The 20,136-nt window shown below is 42.4% G+C and overlaps 1 protein-coding gene across 1 annotated transcript; it reads left to right on the top strand.

Annotated features, from left to right (window-relative positions):
• Positions 1-9,647: 9,647 nt before the first annotated feature.
• Positions 9,648-17,769, top strand: Gm12887 (predicted gene 12887). Its single transcript, NM_001099309.1, has 4 exons — positions 9,648-9,802; positions 15,255-15,352; positions 16,061-16,176; positions 17,490-17,769. The coding sequence occupies exons 1-4, from the start codon at positions 9,670-9,672 to the stop codon at positions 17,500-17,502; spliced, it is 360 nt and encodes a 119-aa protein (NP_001092779.1). The 5' UTR covers positions 9,648-9,669; the 3' UTR covers positions 17,503-17,769.
• The last annotated feature ends 2,367 nt before the right edge of the window (positions 17,770-20,136 follow it).

Raw genomic sequence — 20,136 nt, 5'->3', positions numbered from 1 at the left:
AATTGCTATAAGTATTTTTGTATTCTATGGCATTACTTACACAGAATTGCTTTATCTTATATTTAAATATATGGACTATAATTATTTGGAGATCTTCCTATTGCAATTAAAAGGAGCTATTTTACAATATCCCTGTAAGGTGATCTGTGAAACTTAATTTATGCTCTCTCTCTCTCCCTCTCTCTCCCTCTCTCTCTCTCTCTCTCTCTCTCTCTCTCTCTCTCTCTCTCTGTGTGTGTGTGTGTGTGTGTGTGTGTGTGTCTGTGTACATATTCATCTGTGTGTGAGTGTGGAGGTTAGCAGTTAATAATCAGTGCCTTTTTCATTTGCTCATTATCTTAATATTTTAGAAATTGAAAAAACTTAATTTATTTGTGTATGTATTTATTTTGGTTTGCCAAGGCAGGGTTTCTCTGTGTAACCCTGACTGTCATGGGACTCACTATGCAAGCATGGTCAGGCTATGCTTGACTCTCACTGATCAACCAGCTTCTGCTTCCCAACTGCTGAGTTTAAAGGCATGTGGCACAAGGGGCAACATATAATTTTTATTAACTATGTGTTTATGTATGTTTGGTGGGTGGGTATAGGCACAAGTGGGGGCAGTGTACACAGAGCCCAGTGGAGCCTATCAGATAACCTCAAAATGATGTTACAAATGACTGTGGCTATTCATTATGGTTGGTAGGAACTTAACTTGAAACCTCTACACAAATAGGAAACACCTAACCACTGAGCAATCTCTATAGCACTCTATTTTAGAAATTTTAAACTATATCTACTTAGTGTTTGCTTGCTGGACAACATGATGATGATGATGAAAATGATGAAGATAAAGATGAAGAAGAATATAATTATGACAATGAGGATGATAAAAAAAAACTTTCCAGGAATTTGAACCTCACTACTACATTAGACTGACTGAGTGATGAGCCCCAGAGCCCCTCGTGTATCAGCACCTCCCCAGTGCTGATATTACCAGACTTCTACCATGCCTGGATTTTTACTTTTTTAGGGGGAATGTGCAGTCCAGGCTCAGTTCCTTATGCTTGCCTGACAAGCCCTTCACTCACTGAGGCATCTCACTAGCCTCCATTGTTTTATTGTCTATGAAAAATTTTAATTCCGCCAGAGGGGAGGAAAATCCTGTAACTCTGTGGTTTGGGGATCCATGGTGTATTAAACAGATTAATACGTGAAGTTAGTGGTGATACATTCTAACCTAATCCATCAGAGCTGAGTGCCAACATTGCTTTCTCTAGGAATGTGTGACTCTAAGATACCACATACTGCCATGAAACAGGTGATCACAGTCATAAATAGAAATGTATTGTGGTAATTTTGATCTCTTAATGATTTCTTTTTATTATTTTATGTGTATGTGTGTATGTTTATCCTGCATGCATGTTCCAGACAATGGTTGATTCTCTGGAACTGGACTTACAGTTGCACAGTGCTATGTCAGTGCTAAGAGTCAAAAAGAAGACCTGTGTAAATTAACTAACATAACAATTTAAGTTCCCAATGACTAAGCCTTCTCTCCAGGCCCAACATTCACTTCTTTATCTCCACTGTGCTCATTTCTTTCTGTTTTTTACACTTTTTAGTGGTTCTTTGTGAAATTCACACCATGTAACCTAGTCTCACTCCTCTCTTCCTCCACTCAAACACCCATTCCACTCTTGTAGCCTCACCCTAACAGAGGGAAAATAAATCTCATTGTATAAGTTGTATTGTGTCACAGTGTGTCTCACAGTACACTGTTTTGTCCATACTTCTTTGCTTGCAACCATTCACTGCAATGATTCTTTGGTCTGGTCCAAGGCCTCTGGTTTCTGCTACTCAATCAAGACTGGGACTCCTCTTGGATATCCTGGTTTTGCTCAATGTCATGGAGATCTGTAGGAATGGCCCCTTTATTTACTCCAGCAATTCGTGGATGAGGTAGGGAGTAGCATGGGCCCATTCAAAGCCTGGGATCTGGCCCTGAGAGGTCTGTGAGCTGATCATCACTCCAGATCCCCAGCTCTTGTGCCATGGGACTGGCTCACCCACAATCTCCTCATCAAGGCCAACTTTACACTGTTGCCCAGGAGAGGTATAAGGGCTTCTCTCCCAAGTATGGCAGCCAGTGTGTGGCATGGCCAATTCTTTCATTCTCATGACACTGGGGACAGTGTTTCCAGTTACCATAGGTGATGAGGGATTAGGAAGGGGAAAAGGGTGCCTCTCCCTTGTATGCACAGCAGACAAGAGGCAGGGCCAGCTCTCCTGAACTCTAGGCCTTCAGGCCAACTCACTTTCCACCCCCATACCCAGTGCCAGTTTGACTCTGCTGCCCAGTTGAGGTACAGGTTCAACTCTCTTGAGTGCTGAAGTAGGTGAGAGACAAAAACATCTCTCCTGCTCTAATGACCTTGAGGCCAGGTCTTCTACCTTGTGTAGGCGGTGAGGGTCAGGGTGGGAGGACAGGATCTCACAATCATCCAAAACTCAGACCTGGAGACTTGTGGTGAGCCAAGTCTCCATTCTCACAATGTTAGGGTCATCAATTCTACAACTTATGCACTGCCCTGGGTCTGCTCTGCAGAGTACTGCAGCGCTGTAGTTCCATGTCAGTCTCCTGCTTTCATGCTCCCAGGGCCAGATCTCTGACAATGTCTGGGTAGTGGGTAAGGCCAGTTCTGGAAGCCCTCAGACATCAAAATACCTCTGGGTGGTAGCACCGGCCAGGACCACATGTGACATCACTGGCGACTCAAATCAGGCTGTTCTTCATAATCCTTGAGTCTCCAGTTCTCCCTCTCTTCATTGTGCCTGCATCCTTCTGTTTTACTTTCTCTACCATTTCTCCAACACTTACTTGCTCCTTTTACTTGCATGGAATCTCTGAGTTCCTGTGGTCATCTCAGCAGTGATATCAGAAGTGCTATGCCCCACACCAGTATATGGCAATGAAAGGGGTCATCTTGGATGTGGTATATACACCCAGGCCTGTGCAGCACATATTTTTCAGACAGCCTATTCACTGTCAATTTGCCCCCTCTTGTCAAGATCCTTCATCAATCTAAATGGCAACCCACTTTCGCCTTCACTCATACAGGCATCCACCCTCCTACAGGAAAGAGACTCCCACCATGTACATCCAGCATGTCCCATCTCACAGTCTCCTGTCAGGTCCTATCCAAGGGAAATGTACTTGCTGACCAAACTGCTCAACAGGGATATTCATGGACTCCACTGAACAAGCAGATCAATTTCATTTCTGAACACACACAAATATAAAGGTGCTTCAAACCTGCTTCCCCCACATCCCTCTTGTTCAACTCTAAAGGACAATAAAGACATGCTCCCTTTGTGCATCCCTCATTACCACCCCAGCTTTCCAGGAGACAGACACCAAAGCCCCGAGGTCTTAAGGCCAACTCCTCATGGCAAATTAATATCACACACATTCACCAATTCGCTAGACAAAAATATGTTTTTGTCACCATAGATAAGTACTCAAATTTTATATGGACTACAGCCCAAACAGGTGAAATCTCAAAAAGGTTGATTCATCATATGGTCTCCACCTTTGCCATTATGCTTATTACTCAACAGATAAAAGCTGATAATGGCCCGAACTTGACTAGCTCTCAATTCAAAACCTTCTGCACACACTGGGAAATTGTCCATCATACAGTAATTTCCCACAGCCCCCAGGGCCAAGTACTAATAGAAAGAATGCATCAAACCCTAAAATCTCAACCCCTAAAACAAAAGGCACTCACCTATCCGCCTAATGTACAATTTATGATGATTTGACTATCCTAAACATATTTAACATCTCCAAAACTCCAAACATCCTCCTATCTCCCTCCATTGGCACATACCAAAATTAACGCCCCCTTCTGAGTATGATGGATAGATACATCCTTTGGATGGAATTTGGAAGGAAAAAGACCCCCTCCTTACAACCAGGATGGGTTTTGCTTGTGTCTTTCCACAGGACCAGCATAAGCCTGTCTGGGTTCCTGCCAGAAATGTCTGATACCACCCCACCAACCAAGAAGATGGCCTGCCTCTCACTGAAAGATCAAGGACAGAATAGGAAGAGGAGGAATATGCAGAGAAATCACCACAGAAGGACAACAAGATCTCCTAGAAGGACATCCATGACCTGGTGACTGCTGCCCAGGCCATGTGCCCTCCACACCCCCCCCTCTCCTCTATTCTCTTGGCTGTTTTTGTCATTCTTCATGATAACTGCTGCTGGCCAGCCTCTTCTAAGCCTTCCCACCCCTACTATTGGAGGCTCTGTGCTAGGGAAACCTACAATGGATACAACAAACTTATAGGGACCCAGGACTGTCCACCTGAAGAATGTCGAACCAGGATTGAGATCCCTTTACACCCAGATTTTATCTACACTATGCCCAGCCCCTTTCTCTGCTTTCCTTGCCAAAACACAGGTGAATGTCTCCAGGAGGTTTCCACATATGGAGGTTACAGATACTGGAGCTGCAGAATGGAATCCACCAGTTATGGTGGCACAATGCTCATCAACATTAAAACTCGTTTTCAGCTTTCCATCAGCGATTCATGGGAAGAACATTGGCAGACTGGAGTCATACATAAACTAAGCAAATGGCTATGCCATATAACCAGTAGCTGACCCTGAGCTTGTCCCTGCCTCATTATCTAACAGAAAAATCAGTATCAGAAGGGGCTGTAAGCTACCCTCTTCTGGCTACAGTATATCCAATATGCAGCTGACCTCCTTCCCTTAACAATCCACCCTAACTCCTCCCAATGCTTTTTCTGTGCTTCTCTCTCCCTACAATTATTAGCAGCTGTTCCCATTAACATTTCGCTTCATGACCTCCATGGAACCCTACCCACGAGGAAAGTACAGGACATTCCTTCTTTGACTTACCCCCCCCCTTTGCCTTGTAAGACCCTCCTCAAAACCCCATCTTAGATGTGTCCATGACATCAGCATCACCAAATCAGTATGTGTTAATCCTCCTGCCCTCCTCTGGTGCAAAGGCACTACAGGTGCCTGTATTAACCCAACTTTTCAAGGCTCTTGAACTCCACCCCTGTGATAATTGTCACCCAGGTTTATCTCTATAAACCAGAAGAACTCATCTTGCAAATGGGAGAAAGCTTAAAGAAGAGAAAGATCTTCATTTGACTAGGCCTTGCTGTCTCACTGGGGGCAACAGAAACTGTTGGAGCAACCCTTGTCCAAACACATCTGGCCAGTGACTTCCAAGACAAGCTTGACCGGGCAATGGCTTTCAGTACAGACAGCCAGATAACCCCATAGCAGGAGTTGCTCTCCAAAACCAGAGAGCCTGGACTTACTGACTACTGAACAAGAAGGGACTTGTGTTTTGCTGAGGGAGAAATGTCGCTTTTATGTCAATGAATCTGGGCTGGTAAAAGAAGATATACAAATGCTCAAAGAACTCTGAAAGAACCTCCAGGCACTCTATACTCCAAACACCCCTAGCCTTTGGTATTCTAACCCCATGATAGTCTGAGTTCTTCCCCTCCATGGCCCTATACTAGCCATTGGAGTCTGGCTTCTCTTGACACCCTGTCTCATTCAGTTTTCAAAGCAGCAGATGAGTATCCTTGCAAAAATCACTACCAATCAGATCATGGTTCAGTATCAGACTGTTCTCTACATAGGAGACAGTTATTCTGGTGACACCTCTCCCTTATGAAAAGAAAAAGGGGGATTTGTGGGGCACTGGGCTGCACACAGACATCTTAGTCTCCAGTGAAGTAAAGGTCTAGAACCCCAGGGTCCCGATAGGTGGTAATTTCCACCTACGTAGGAAGGAAGGTGTTTGATCATGTCTCCTGCATCCCTGACTCCTGTCGAAGTTACCGCCCCACAGCCCCTGCAGGAGCGGTGTGTGGATATCAGTCACTTAGGAGTAGCACCAAGCCTTGCCACATGCAAATAAAGGTTTCCCCCAAGCTCTTAGTCCAAGGCAATGAGAGGTACCTGCTGTTGATCCCTGAATCACCCACAAAACTGTATATAAATCCTATCCAGGGAATTGAAGGTGTGCAAGAACTACTCTATCCCATCGTCTGAGTCCTTTGTTCCAAGAGCTGTCACACGTGGGAAGAGAACTTCTTTCCCAAAGCTCCACCTGTGGTTCGCTGCACTCCTCACTGGATAGACAGCTTCTCTTCAGCCCAGCCCAACCCAACCCAACTCAGTGCAGAGTGGCTTAGTGTTACTGAGAGACCTGGAAAGCATGGCAGAAAATTTGTCTCCCTGCCCATACTTGCTTCCCTTCACCAAAACTCTTGCACCAGGCCTGGCCAGGGATCTCCATGGAAAAACTCTGTTACCCAGGCCCACAGGTTTTGATCAAGTAGGGGAAAATGAAGTCTTAAAACTCACAAAAGAGAGACAGAGATGTTTTACCTGCCCACACCAATAAAATGTACACTCTCACGTGATCCTCAGCGAAAACACATGTGTGTATTATTCCACGTGGACAGGAACTTTATAAAAATTGAAGGGTAGGGTGGGATTCAGGAGTTCATGCTTCCCATTGGCTCATTGTGAGAGGCTAAGGATGCTCTATTTGCATGGGGAAGCACTCTAGCTGTTTTCCCTAGGTGACTGATTGTCATGGTCACCCTCAGTGGGATGACATGGTCACTTATTCCAGAGCAGGTAGAGGTGGGCAGGGAGTAGCCCTCAACCTTACCAGTTTTGTTAAGAGCAGCTTCTACTGCATTGTAAGCTCAAAATAAATAAACGTCACCAATGGATGGATGTAGGGAATGCTCAGATTCTGGTGTCCAGCAAGGGTGTGTTTACTTGGGCCCAAGAAAGGCAACTGGATTAACTCCTGAGGACACAAGAGTTTGTTGACTAACTGAGCTAGGGTGGAGTTACCTAGATCCCTATGTCTCCTGTCAGTCTGTCTTTCTCTCCTGCTGTTAGAATGCCTTGGTGCAGGAGAGTCTGGAGCCACCATCAGATTCAGGTCCAATAACTCTAGTATTTTGGCATAATTTAGGTGAGTGAGGAGTAGATGGGCACAGAGCAGGGGGCCCACTTCCTTTCACCAAATTGGTTCAATTCTGAAGAGCAAGTTCTATAAAGCATTTGAGATTTGGAGGCTACTTGGCACCAGAAGGGAAGCATCATGTGTTTTTGATCATTTCCCAAGAAAGCTGTGCACTCCTGGTGTTTATGCTATCTGTCAAAATACTAGCAGCTGTGCATCGCCTGAAGCATCTAAAACTCAAGCCACCCTGCTCCTGGAGAGCTAGGCTTTTTCCCCAGCACACCTGAATAGAGATCTACCAGGCACCTGAATGTCCTCCACACAGTTACCCCCCAGCACCCACTACACCTGAGTGGGAAACAGACTGAATTCCTCATCTTCATGGAACATGCCTCCCAGTGATGAAACAAAATCTACAGAAATAAGGGAAACATGTCAGACAGTGCGGGTGCACTAAAAACATGCACTAAGCCCGGAAAAAAGATAGAGTCTGAGGTGTAAGCTTGTGCATGGAGAGAGTAAGGTTAGGGCAGGATTCACCTAGACAACTGAGCAGAGCTTAGAGGATGAGGGAATTTGCCATATGAATGTGTGGTCAAAGGAGAAGCAGAGGCAAAGGTCATGGGCCTGATATACACCAAAGGAAAGGATCCAGGTTCTTAGGCTAAGGAGTGGCCAAAATATAAGGTGTTTTAAAGTGTCAGTTTAGAAGCTAGGTGTGGTGGTGAAACAAGTATTCATGAGGATGAGGTAGATGGATCTCTGTGCATTTGATGTGTTAAGATATGCCTGTCAATGTGGTTAGTTTCAGGTCATCCAGAATGAGGAGGTAGCAGTGGGCAAGGGAAGAGGGAAAAGTGTTAAGGTTAGGTTTCATGTTGGGGATCATTTAGTCCCATCTTGGTCATCTGAGATTTCTATATTATGTGTGACCTAGGTCCTATTGGTCTGTTTCCAAGGACCACCCTCTGCTTTGAGAGAGGTTCTGAGAAAAGAGGGGTTTGGGATCACCAAAAAAAAAAAAAAATGGCGTGAAATGAAATTGTGAATCCAAGCTGATGACCTGTGTTCTGCTTGATCCAGCTTTTCAGGTCTGCTTCTCTCTATGTTCTACTTTCTATCAGGAGGTTTCTCTGTCTATATGATGTTTGCTTGCTAATCAAAAAGATCTCTCTGTCCATGCCATGCTTGCGTGCATGTGTGTGTGCTTGTGTGCGTACATGTCTGCATGCATGCCTGTGTGTCTTGTCTCCAAACAGTTCCTAAAAAGATTCTCTGGGTACCTCATCTACTGCAAAACACAGTGCCCGTCTCTTATGATACATATCACTGCAGTCATTTACCCCAGGTTTTCCTTTTGATTTTCTTATGAAACAGCGTCCCATGACGAGGAGACAGCAAATATATATATATATATATATATATATATATATATATATATATATATATATGTTTTAAAAGAATTTGGAGTTCTATATGACTTTGTTAAACACAGACTATAGGATAGTTGGGTGGGATCCTACCCTGAAATTAACATTTCTAACATGTCTGACCCAAACCTTGCACTGTCCCAGGCTGATGTTGAACTCAGGAATCTTTCTTCTTTTGGAATCATAAACAACAGAAAAAAAATGTGGGATCTCCTGTGAGCAACACTCCCTTTTATCTCTTTATCTTTTTCCTAGTAATTGCCTAACAAGTTGATTTACCACATGGCTGCTTTTTTTATTTTAGATTCATGAAGCCCCTCATAAAATTCATTTTGCTTCCTTATTTTTTGCTTAGTTGAGAAATTATTTTCAAATATATGTTTCTAGGGTTCTTTTCCATAGCCTTAAGGGCAGTCCTGAAGGTTACAACATTTACCATTTTGCTGAGATATCACCGCACCCTCAGTTCCTGGACATGCACTGTTTGTGGCCATCATGGAGTCATTAACATTAACAGGAAGGATATTCCTTGGAAAGAAAGAGTCCTTCACTGATAGTGGGACCACAAAATATGCATATCATTAAAAACAAGCCTTTTGCCTACAGTAGCCATTGACATTCTCAAAGGCTTACACAGGGCCCTGTTGCAGGGATGGGAACTATGTCACTCTATCCAAACCAGGGCCAAACTGGTCCAAGCAGGTAAAGGGGAATGATGGCCATATGACTGTTTGGAGTGGAGGTCCAGGAGCTGTTTCTAAGGAGGATTTCAAATGATGCAGTGTAGCATCCTTTATGGTAAGGATTAATTTTGATGAAAGGGGTATTCGTCCTGGGGCAAAATTATAGTTCTTCTATTTAGAGGGGTACAAAATAAATAAATAAGAGCAAAAATCATTTAGACAGCTCTTCTGTGCTGAGACACATATGAGAGAAAGAGGCACAGTTCAATTCCTTCAGGACCCTAAAATAGCCATATTGAAATCTTTACTTATAAAATGGAAGCATCATATAAAGTCCTTAGAGGACAGAAGAGCAGCTTTCCAGTCTGTTCTAAGAACAAAATACATACCAGTCAAGTTGGTTTTGCTTCAGGGAATGCTCAGGCTGTGGCACCTGCCCTGAAGGGGCGTGGTCACCTCAAACTCTGCAAGGTACCCTGATTGCCAGTCAGGGACACAAGCACTCATTGATGTCACTGAGCTAAGATGGTGTTACCTTGCTCCCTGTGGATCCTTTCTGTCTGTCTTCTGTCTTGGTGTTGTGATGCCGAGTTGCCTGTGGCTCTGGACCCTGAGTCAGAATCAGTCCCACAACATCCAGTGATCAAGATTCAAGTAGGTGAGTAAGGAATATATTGGCACATGGCAGGCAACTCCCCTCCTGTTGTGGATTCATATCTGCAAAGCCAAAGCTGGAAGGGCCAGGAATTGGTATTTGAGGGTGCTCTACAATGAAGGGAAGGGGTCCATATGCCTTTTCTGAGCCCTCAGGAAGAGCTGTATATGTTGTCTTTATTAAAATCCTAGCAGCTGAGACATCAGCCTGCAGTGTTTCACAGGTCATCTTGTCCATGCAGAGCTCCCTCAGGGCAGCTCACTCAGGCTTTCATTCCTTCACATCTGAATAGAGATCTACTGGGCACCTGCATATCCTTCACACAGTTACTTCATAGCATCTACTACACCTGAGCATTAAGTGGTCTTCATCCTTCTGGAACTTTAATCCATAAATCCTGATTCTATACAGTAGCTCTCCTCCCTTTGTACAGTTCCTGAAATGTGCCTGGGCCTTATACCTTTTCACCTATCATAGGAGGAAAAGAAAGGAGGGGAAACATATAAAGAAGTAGGGAAACATGTCAAAACCAACATAAAGCCTGGAAGAAGATTGAGCCTGAGGTGTAAGCTTGTGCTTCTTCTGAACAAATTAGGGCAGGATTCACGCAAGAATGAAAACTGAGCAGAGCTGAAGTGGATGAGGGAAGATACCATATGGATGTGTAGTCAAAGGAACAGCAAATGGAAAGACCATGACCATATGTGTCCAAATGAGTCATAGAGGGAGCAGAGGGATCAAGAGGAGAGAGACTGGACACACCTGCTGGGGCTTTTAAGACTAGTGTAAGAACTCAGAATTGGACCTGGAACTTGTGAGGAGATGGGTAGCAGAATGTGCCTGCTTTACATTTTAAATAATTGTTCTAAGGCCATGGTGGTAGTTAGAGCCTGAATAGAGCTAGTTTAGGAAAGTAATTCCTCAGCACTCAGGAGGCAGAGGCAGGAGGATCTCTATAAATTTGAGGCCTGCCTGTTCTTCACCTTGAATGGAAGGTCAGCCAAAGCTACATGAGACTAGGTCATGTACAGTTAAAATTATAATAAAATGTAAGTGTTGTTCTATCTGTGACAATACATGGCCATGCAGGCCCTTCCATTGATCACTGAAACAAAGCTGTGGCTGTGATCTCTGGAGAGAAGACCTCATTAAAATTAAAGGGATTGAGGGACAGTCGAATGAGATCACAAAGAAGTCTGATGCTTGTCAACAGGGACAACAGGTGTTTTCTCATGTTTCTTGATAGACTCGGGCTTATTAGCTGTGAAGGTTCATTCTCTTCAAAAATCTTCTCAAGGAGATTCCCCATATAACATTAAGCTTAGTGGCCTGTTGGTCCTGGAGAATCCCTGGATTTACCCCTGTTGCTAGGCAGTTGATTTACTTTTTCCTCCTATGATAGCTGAAAAGGAATAAGGGCCAGGTACATTCCAGGAACTAAAGAAAGGGAAGAGAGAGACTGTATAGTGTCAGGATTGATGGATTAAAGGTATGAGAACATGTCTGTCTTGTCCCACAAGTGTCCTCATTTCTGTTGTAGTTGCTGTGTTAAGAAAAGATTGTAGATGTCACAGGAGCTGCAAGGGGACACTTCAGACCTTAAACTCCAGAGATGCAAGTAACTCAGAGCTGTACAGTGACAGGTGTTTGGTAACATGAAGTGTGGTTAAGTGGTGGGACTTTAACACATTTGAGAGTGGCAACAAGGGTTTAGATATGGACTGAGAGGTGAAGGGGGAGAGATGATACCACAGTTTTTTGGTTGAAACAATTTGAAAGTGAAGTTTTTTACCAAGGTTGGGTAGCTTGGAGGGTGAGCACAACTGAGACATTCTCTCTCTCTCTCTCTCTCTCTCTCTCTCTCTCTCTCTCTCTCTCTCTCCCTGTTTGTGTGTGTGTGTGTGTGTGTGTGTGTGTGTGTGTGTTTGTGCATGTGTGACACATTTCAACACATGAAAGAATCAGAGAACATTTCTCTTGAGTCAATTCTTTCATTATCACATATGGATCCCAGGGATTGAACTCAGAACATTATGCTTGGTAGTGCAAGTCTTTACTCATTTGTGACACTACAACTTGGCTATGGTCTTCTTTAATTCCATATAGCCTGAGGTAACCTAGAATTCTCTGTGTAGCCAAGGATTCCCTTGATCTCCTACTTCCAAATTGTTGGGTTTAACATCATATGCCTGGCTAACTTAGTTTTTGTAGACAGTGTCTCATATAGCATGGGTTGTCCTTTATCTTGATATATAGTATAGAATTCCTTTTTTACTTTCTCTCTATTTTATTTAAATTTGCAATTTTATTTTAAGGCAAGGTCTCACTGTGTAGCCACAGCTTTCCTGGATCTCACTATGTAGTCCAGGCTAGCCTCAAATCCCGTGATTCCCTAGCATCTGCCTTCTTAGTGCTGCCAATACAGGTGCCCCAAGTCCAAAGTTCTAAAGGTAACCTTGGAATCTTGCTCCTCTTGTGCTTTCCAAGATGTAGGGTTGCAGAAAAAGGTACCACTATCACCAGATCATTGTATTTTCTGGGGGAAGAGCACTGTGTTTTAAAGCCAGGCTCACTGGTGTGTATTCTAGGCTAAGTGAACACAGGAAACCATTGTCCCACCTGTGGTGTACTGGGATGTGGCATGTGATGGCACCCCCAATTTACAAATCATTCAATCTGATTCCCTTTTTACACAACTGGCCAGTGCTACAGAGGTGTTTGCACAGGTGAGACATCGAGTTCAGATCTACTGGTCTGGGGCTTACTTAAAGTCCTGTCACAGGGTGAAGTCATCCCAGGAGTGACTATGCCAGGAGTAGGGACACCTCAGTTTCTTGAGAAGGAATGGCCAACCAAAACACAGCCCAGGACAGAGACAGTGAGGGAACTGCCTGTGGGGTGTAGGAAGGTCAGGAGAGCTCAATGTCCTGGAAGCCACTGAGAAATGTTCCCTGAAGAAGGAAACAAGCCAAGTCTGATGGCTCAAATCTATGACCCCAGAAAGAGGTAGATGCCTGCAATTTCAAGGCAAATGTGGATTATTCAGTTGCTAGTAAGATTCTTGTGAGTTTCTCCACAGTATTGGATGATACCCCATATGAAAAACTGATAACAATAACAAAACACCAATAACAACAAAATTATGCTACCACCATAAAAGTAGATAGCAGTTCATCATACCACATGTACATAGGTCGGTTATGAGCAGCCTGGAAACTGATCATTGAAATTAGTTAAGTGAATATTGGTATCCATTTTAACAAAATAGTTTGAGACTGATATTTTTTCAATATTTTTATTAGCTATTTTCCTAATTTACATTTCAAATGCTATACCAAGATTGGCCTATATCCTTCACACACCCTGCTCACCCACCCACCTCGATTTTATTTCTTGGTGCAGGCCTGCCCCTGTATTGGGGCATATAAAATTTGCAAGACCAAGGGGCCTCTCTTCTCAATGATGGCTGACTGGGCCATCTTCTGCTACATATGCATCTCTGGGGGTACTGGTTAGTTCATATTTTTGTTCACCCTATAGGGTTGCAGACACATTCAGCTTATTGGGCACTTTTTCTAGCTCCTACATTGGGGGCCCTGTGTTCCATCCAATAGATGACTATGAGCATCCACTTCTGTATTTGCCAGCCACTGGCATTGCTGTACTACAGACCGCTATATTAGGGTCCTTTCAGCAAAATATTACTGGCTTATGCAATAGTATCTGCTTTTGGTGACTGACTATGGGATGGATCCCCAGGTAGGGCAGTCTCTGGATGGTCCATCTTTTCATTTCAGCTCCAAACTTTGTCTCTGTAACTCCTTCCATGGGTATTTTGTTCGCTATTCTAAGGAGGAATGAAGTATCCATGCATTGGTCTTCCTTCTTCTTGATTACTAGAGTTTTGCAAATTGTATCTTGGGTATTCTAAGTTTTTGGGCCAATATCCACTTATTAGTGAGTGCAAGATAAGTGAGAGAACATAAGGTCTGTGTCTTCAGGAAAGGGTCAGGGTGACACTAGCTGTGTTTCTGCAGCCTGCTGGGTAGCTGTGCTTAGATCTGTTCTATTCCTGTGGCTGTGAGGACCTGCAGAGTCCACTATGTTCATAGCAGCCTTATTTATAATAACCAGAAGGTGGAAAAAACCCAGATGTCTCTCAACAGAGGAATGGATACAGAAAATGTGGTACATTTACACAATGTAGTACTATTCAGCTAATAAAAACAATGGACTCATGAAATTCTTAGACAAATGGAAGGATCTGGAGGATATGATCCTAAGTGAGGTAAACAAATCACAAAAGAACACACATGATATGCACTCACTGATGAGTGGATATTAGCCCAGAAATCAGGATATGCAAGATACAATTCACAAACCATACGAAATTCATGAAATAGGAAGACCAAAGTGTGGACACTTCAGTCCTTCTTAAAAGGGGGAACAAAATACCCATGGAAGGAGTTACAGAGACAAAGTTCGGGGCAGAGACAGAAGGAACGACCATCCAGAAACTGCCCTACCTGGGGATCCATTTCATAAACAACCACCAAACCCAGACACTACTGCAGATGCCAAAAAAAAGCTTGCTGACAGGAGCCTGATAAAGCTGTCTTCTGTGAGTCTTTACCAGTGCCTGGCAAATACAGATGTGGATGCTCATAGTCATCTGTTAGATGAAGCACAGGGCCCCTACTCAAGGAGCAAGAGAAAGTACCCAAGGAGATGAAGGGGTTTTAGCACCCTAAGAGGAATAACACTATGAACTAACCAGTAATCCCAGAGCTCCCAGGGACTAAACCGCAAGCAAAGCTTCCCATGGAGGGACCCAATGCTTCAACTGCATATGTAGCAGAGGCTGGCCTTGTTGGACATCAGTTCGAGAAGTGGCCCTTAGTCCTGTGGAGGATCAATGTCCCAGTGTAGGGGAATGCCAGAACAGGGTATCAGGAGTGGGTCGGTTGGTGAGCAGGCAGAGGGTGGATGGGATAGTGGGTTTAAAGGGGTGAAACGAGGAAAGGGGATAACATTTGAAATGCAAATAAATAAAATATCTAATAAAGAAAAAAATATTCTTTTATGAAAACATGAGTCAAGGAAATTTTAATATTTTTTCAGTGAATAAATACCAAACTAAGATCTCTCTTTTATATTGTGTTACAATGTCATATAATAGAAATTCCTGTTTTCATGGCTAAATAAATATAGCGTAATGGTTAAGAGACTAGAGAACCTGGCTTCTGTTATCAGCACATATGACAGCTTAGAACTGTGTGTGACTCTAGTTGATGTGGGCCTGAGATCCTCTTTTGGCCTCTGAGGTTATTGCACACAGGAGATGCACAGATATACAAGTTGGAAAAATACACATACACAAGAAATGATACGTTTAATAAATCTTTTAAAAGTAATGTTTTCATTCATATGTTTCCAACATGATCTTGTTGGTTAGATGTCATTGTAATCGTGGTTTCCATGAAAACCTCTAATGAAACACCAAAATCTGGAACTTATGGCCAGGCTCTACAGGATGGGAAGAATAAGATGAAGGTAAGATGCTAACTCCTTCCCTGTGGCATTTACTGAGGGCTTTGATAGACAGTGCTATTTGAAAGCTCCACCTTGCAAAACAGATACCCACTGGGTTTGTTTCATTTTGTTTGGGAATGCAAGATTTTGTTCTATAGCTCAGACCAGTCTGGAACTTAATCTTCCTGCCCCAGCCTCCTTAGTGTTGGGATTGCAGGCATGTGCAATCATGCTGGATGACCTAGTGCACATATGATGGGCTCAGCCTGAATGAGTTATATTTCTGATGCTGTGATAAAAATACCATAATGAAAGGCAACCTATGTAGAATTTATATGGGCTTATGGTTCCAAAGGATTAAGAGTTTATCATGGCAGAAAAGCATGGCAGAAGGTGAGAGAACAAGACTTTACTGTAAGCATGAAACAAGAGAGCAAAATAGAAGTGAAGCAAGCCTGTGATACCTTCAATCTCACCCCACTGATATATGTCTTCCAGCAAGGCTGAACCTCCCCATAACATCCCAAGAAATCGCCACCAACTAGGGAACATATGTTAAATAGCTGAGCCAATGGAGGACATATCATTCCAACTCCCAAACACAACTTTAGTTACCCTGAGAAAAGATCTGGTTACTAAGAGTCCCATCCTTTCATTTCTCTCTCACTGCTATTTTTTGTTTGTTTGTTTTTTGTTTTTTTGTTTGTTTGTTTGTTTGGTTTTTTTTAGGATGTGGAGAATAAAGTCCTGGATGCCTGTTCCCAACTGTGTCAGAGTCTTGCTCAGGATCCTAAATTGCAGCATGGCTACATTGTTGTTGCATACTTTAAGGAACACCAGCTCCTGTAATTGTCCTTCTAATATATGAGGAATCTCTGCTTCTTCTATTGACATACATTGACTGTAATTATTTAGACATTCACCCATATCAATTCAAAGAAGTTATCTTTAAGATGTTCCTGTAAGCATTGTGGAACTTATATTATTTGGTTGTTATGCTTACATATATATATATATATATATACATATATATATATATATATATGCACCCCCTGCCTCTCTCTATGTCTCTCTCTGTCTTTCTGTCTCTCTGTCTCTGTTTCTCTGTCTCTCTGTCTCTCTCTCTATCTGTCTCTCTCTCTCTGTCTCTCTATCTGTCTCTCTCTCTCTCTCTCTCTCTCTCTCTCTCTCTCTCTCTCTCTCTCTCCCTCTGTGTGTGTGTGTGTCTCCCCCACTATCTCCTTATTCACTCTGTGGACATGTGTTAGCACGAGTTGATGTCAGTAGTCAGTGTTTGGTTTTGTCCTCAATTGCTTTGTACTTTACATTTTTATAATACATTTTCGGTTTATGTATTCTGTGTGTATGTATGTATGGTTTGTGGAGTTGGTATGGGCACATGTAAGTGCAGTGCTTAGAGAGGCCAGAAGGCATCAGATCACCTCAAGACAGAGTAGATTTGATTGTTAGCTATCCATCCATCATCTTTGCTAGACACTGAACTTGAATCCTCTGCAAGGGTAGAAAACCTTCGTAACCATTAAGCCATCTATCCAGATTTCCATTTTACTTTAAATTTTTAACCTGTATTTATTTACTTACTGTTCTTGCTGGACAGTATGATGAGGGTGATAAATTATGTCTCTCCATGAACCTGGAGCAAACTATTGAACTAGACTGGATGATTGATGAGCCCAAGAAACCCTCCTGTCTCTGTCTCTCCAGTAGGAATATTATCAGATTGTGGATGTGCCTGGATTTTTAATTTTTATTTTTACAATGGAGCATGTTTTCCTAGCTCAATTTCTTTGCTGGCATGACAAGACCTTCACCGACTTAGCCATAACCCCATCTTCTCTTCATTTGTTTTTCTTTTAATTATGAAATAATAATTGTATTCAGACTTTAGGGATGCATATATTTTAATTGTATGATTTAGGTACCTATGGTGTATTAAAAATAGATTAATCAGTAAAGTGACAGTTGTTAACATTCTAATCTGATCATCAAAGCTGATAGGCAAAAATTTTTTCCAGGTCAGTAGTTCAGAGATGTCCATACCATGCAAAGAGAGATATGATCTCAGATTCTGCTAGAAAAAAATATTTTTAAAACTTCTGATTCTAAAAATTGGTTTTTTATTACTTTATGAATATAGGTGTTGTTCCTGAAGTGTGTCTAAGTGAATGGCTGATTCTCTGGAACTGAACTTACAGACAGCTGTGGGCTTCCAAGTCACTTCTGGGAATGAAACTGAAGACCTGTGGAACTTAACTAACTTAAGAGCCTCTGCTCTCAACTGCTGAGCTTCTCTCCAGGCCCAATTTTCACTTCTTCATCTGGATTGTTTAGCTTTCTAGTCTACAGCAACATGATATTTTCATTGTCTGTTTTAAAATTGAGTCTTCATTTGTATCCCAGTCTGGGATCAGAATTTAGCAACACTCCTCTGTTGGCCTTCCAAGTGCTACTGAAATACCACATCTTTTAAGTTCAGACTCCATTTTAAAAAACGTGACCTAAGTTTGAACTCAAGTAAACTAACAAGCAAGTACCAGCATTAGTTTCCAAGTTGCCCCATAAGAAAACCTGGTCCTAGATCCAGTCTCAAGGCTAATGCTCAACAAGACCAGTGTCTCCAGATTATTCCTCCAACACATCTGCTCCCCAGATTACAAAGTTACCCCTTGCCAAATGACCAACAATACAGAGGGGAGCAAAAATTAAATTTATGGTATGATTCCCAGCAACATCCAATTATATTAAAGGCCATGATAGCTTTCCATTTAGATGCTCCCGCACATATTTGCTGCTTGCTGCTTACTAAAAAGCTTTGCTCTAATAGACATTCGGGGATCCCCCATTAGCAAAAACTTCCTTCATGACTGCGGTTCATTTGGAGGGCCTGGGCTAGCTCGAATAGAATAAAGACCCTGCTGTGAATTGCATCAGATTGGCTCCTGTCTGGTTTTTTGGAGATCACTAACATTTTCTTGGCACAATACTAGGATTATAAACATGAGTTCTCATACCCAGGTCCCACTCATTTAAAGAAAATCATTAATAGTTTGATGTGTGCACTAGTCAACAGCCAGATCTCATTGTATATAGTGTAACAAATTATCCATCACTAATGAGGAAGTAGGAAGTTTCTTGGAATTGTATAGCTCTGTGGCACAGAAAATCATCAGGCGGCCAACTCTCTCTCTCCAAATAAATTGACAGGATTTCATGGAAGTAAGAAAGTTCCAGCCATGTGATAGGTAGTGTATGAACATTGTATGAGTGTATGCATGTTCTGTGGGTGTCAGGGAGGCCAGAAGAAGGTGTCAGGTCCCCTAAAGCTGGAGGACAGGCTTCTGTGAACCCACTGCTGTGGGTGGTAGAGATCCTACCTTGGGTCCTACTAAGAAATCTCTGTAGCCACTAAAGTTAATTTTCATTTACATTACTTATTGTGTGTGGTCACACATGTAGATGTGAAGGTCAGAGGGAAGTTTAAAGGAGTCAGTTCTATCTTTCTCCTACATGGCATTCATGGAGTAAAGCCAGGTTGTCTGTCTTGGCAGCAGATGTCTTTACCTGCTGTAACACCTTTGCAACCCAAGGGATGTTCTTAATTGAACTCATCTCGATGCTTATGGAGGAGACAAGTATATAATCAAGGAGACTAGCAATAGGGCTTTTATAACAGCTTAGAGTAGAATGACAGGGAAGGCTGCTGCAGCAGGGTGGTTACAAGGGATAAGAATCTGGATTTTTTTTTGATGGAACGTGATGGGAAAATAGAGGAATCAAGGATGACACCTAAATTATCAGGATGAGCAAGTGGCTGAACTGTATTGTCATTTACAGAGACAGGGAGCCACTGGGGAGGAACAGAGGGTATATGTGTTTATTTGTTAGGCAGGCAGTTTAACTGTGGTGTGAGATGACAGGATGTAGAGTTTACTTGTAAGAACATGCTTTGAGATGGCCACCAAATAGAGCTGTATGTCAGGCCACTGGAAATACATGTCTGACAAGATGACAACAGAGTTAGAAGTACTCAGAAGTTTTCAGTATGTACATTTATCTTGATTACTTTAACATTTTTATGAGAGAATTATAAATAGATGTAAAAACACGGAACACTAGAGTGAATTTCTGTTCTTACATTTATTTCTTGTTAACATTTGTTAATTTTGGTCTGATAAGATGCCTCAGTGGATTAAAAAATGTTGCCAGGCAAGCTGATCAGATGACTTAGATCATCAGATCCCTGGAGGAAGTAGAGATCAACTCTAGAGCTGTTTCTTACCACTGCACATGTGCTACTACCCACATTCAAACTCAGTCTGATCCCATCTCTCCAATCTTCTCTTCCATGGCTCAAAGTCTCACATGGTGACACATAAATATTTGTCTTTTAAAGAGAAGAAGCATTTAATCTGGATGTATTGGCACATGACTTTAATCTCAGCACTCAGGAGATGGAGGCTGTAGGGTCTGAAGTTCAGACTCAACTTGGCTATAAAAGGAATTTGAGGCTATTCTGGGATACAAAGAAGAATAGGACAAAAAACAAATCCAAGAACCCAACTTGGCTTTAGAAATAGTGTATTGACTGGATTCCTTCATGCAAGTGTTTAATTAAAATTGGTTCAAAATAGCTGGACAACCTCGATATAGTGACATGTGCCTTTAATATTCTTATTTGGGTTGCAGATGCAGACAGGTCTTTTAGTTTTAAAGCAGCCTGGTCTACAGAGTGATTTCTAAGACAGGCAGAAATACATATGGATGCCATATGTTACTCCTCCAAG

Source organism: Mus musculus, chromosome 4 (genome assembly GCF_000001635.26).
Source record: "Mus musculus strain C57BL/6J chromosome 4, GRCm38.p6 C57BL/6J".
NCBI classification, from domain to species: domain Eukaryota; kingdom Metazoa; phylum Chordata; class Mammalia; order Rodentia; family Muridae; genus Mus; species Mus musculus.
This window is presented reverse-complemented; position numbering and strand designations above follow the sequence as displayed.

Coding starts and splice junctions, on each gene's coding strand:
- Gm12887 (NM_001099309.1), top strand. CDS start 9,670: ATGGTGTTACCTTGCTCCCTGTGGATCCTTTCTGTCTGTCTTCTGTCT. Junction 9,803..15,254: donor AGTGATCAAGATTCAAGTAG/GTGAGTAAGGAA, acceptor CTTGTTGGTTAG/ATGTCATTGTAATCGTGGTT. Junction 15,353..16,060: donor ATGGGAAGAATAAGATGAAG/GTAAGATGCTAA, acceptor GGTTTTTTTTAG/GATGTGGAGAATAAAGTCCT.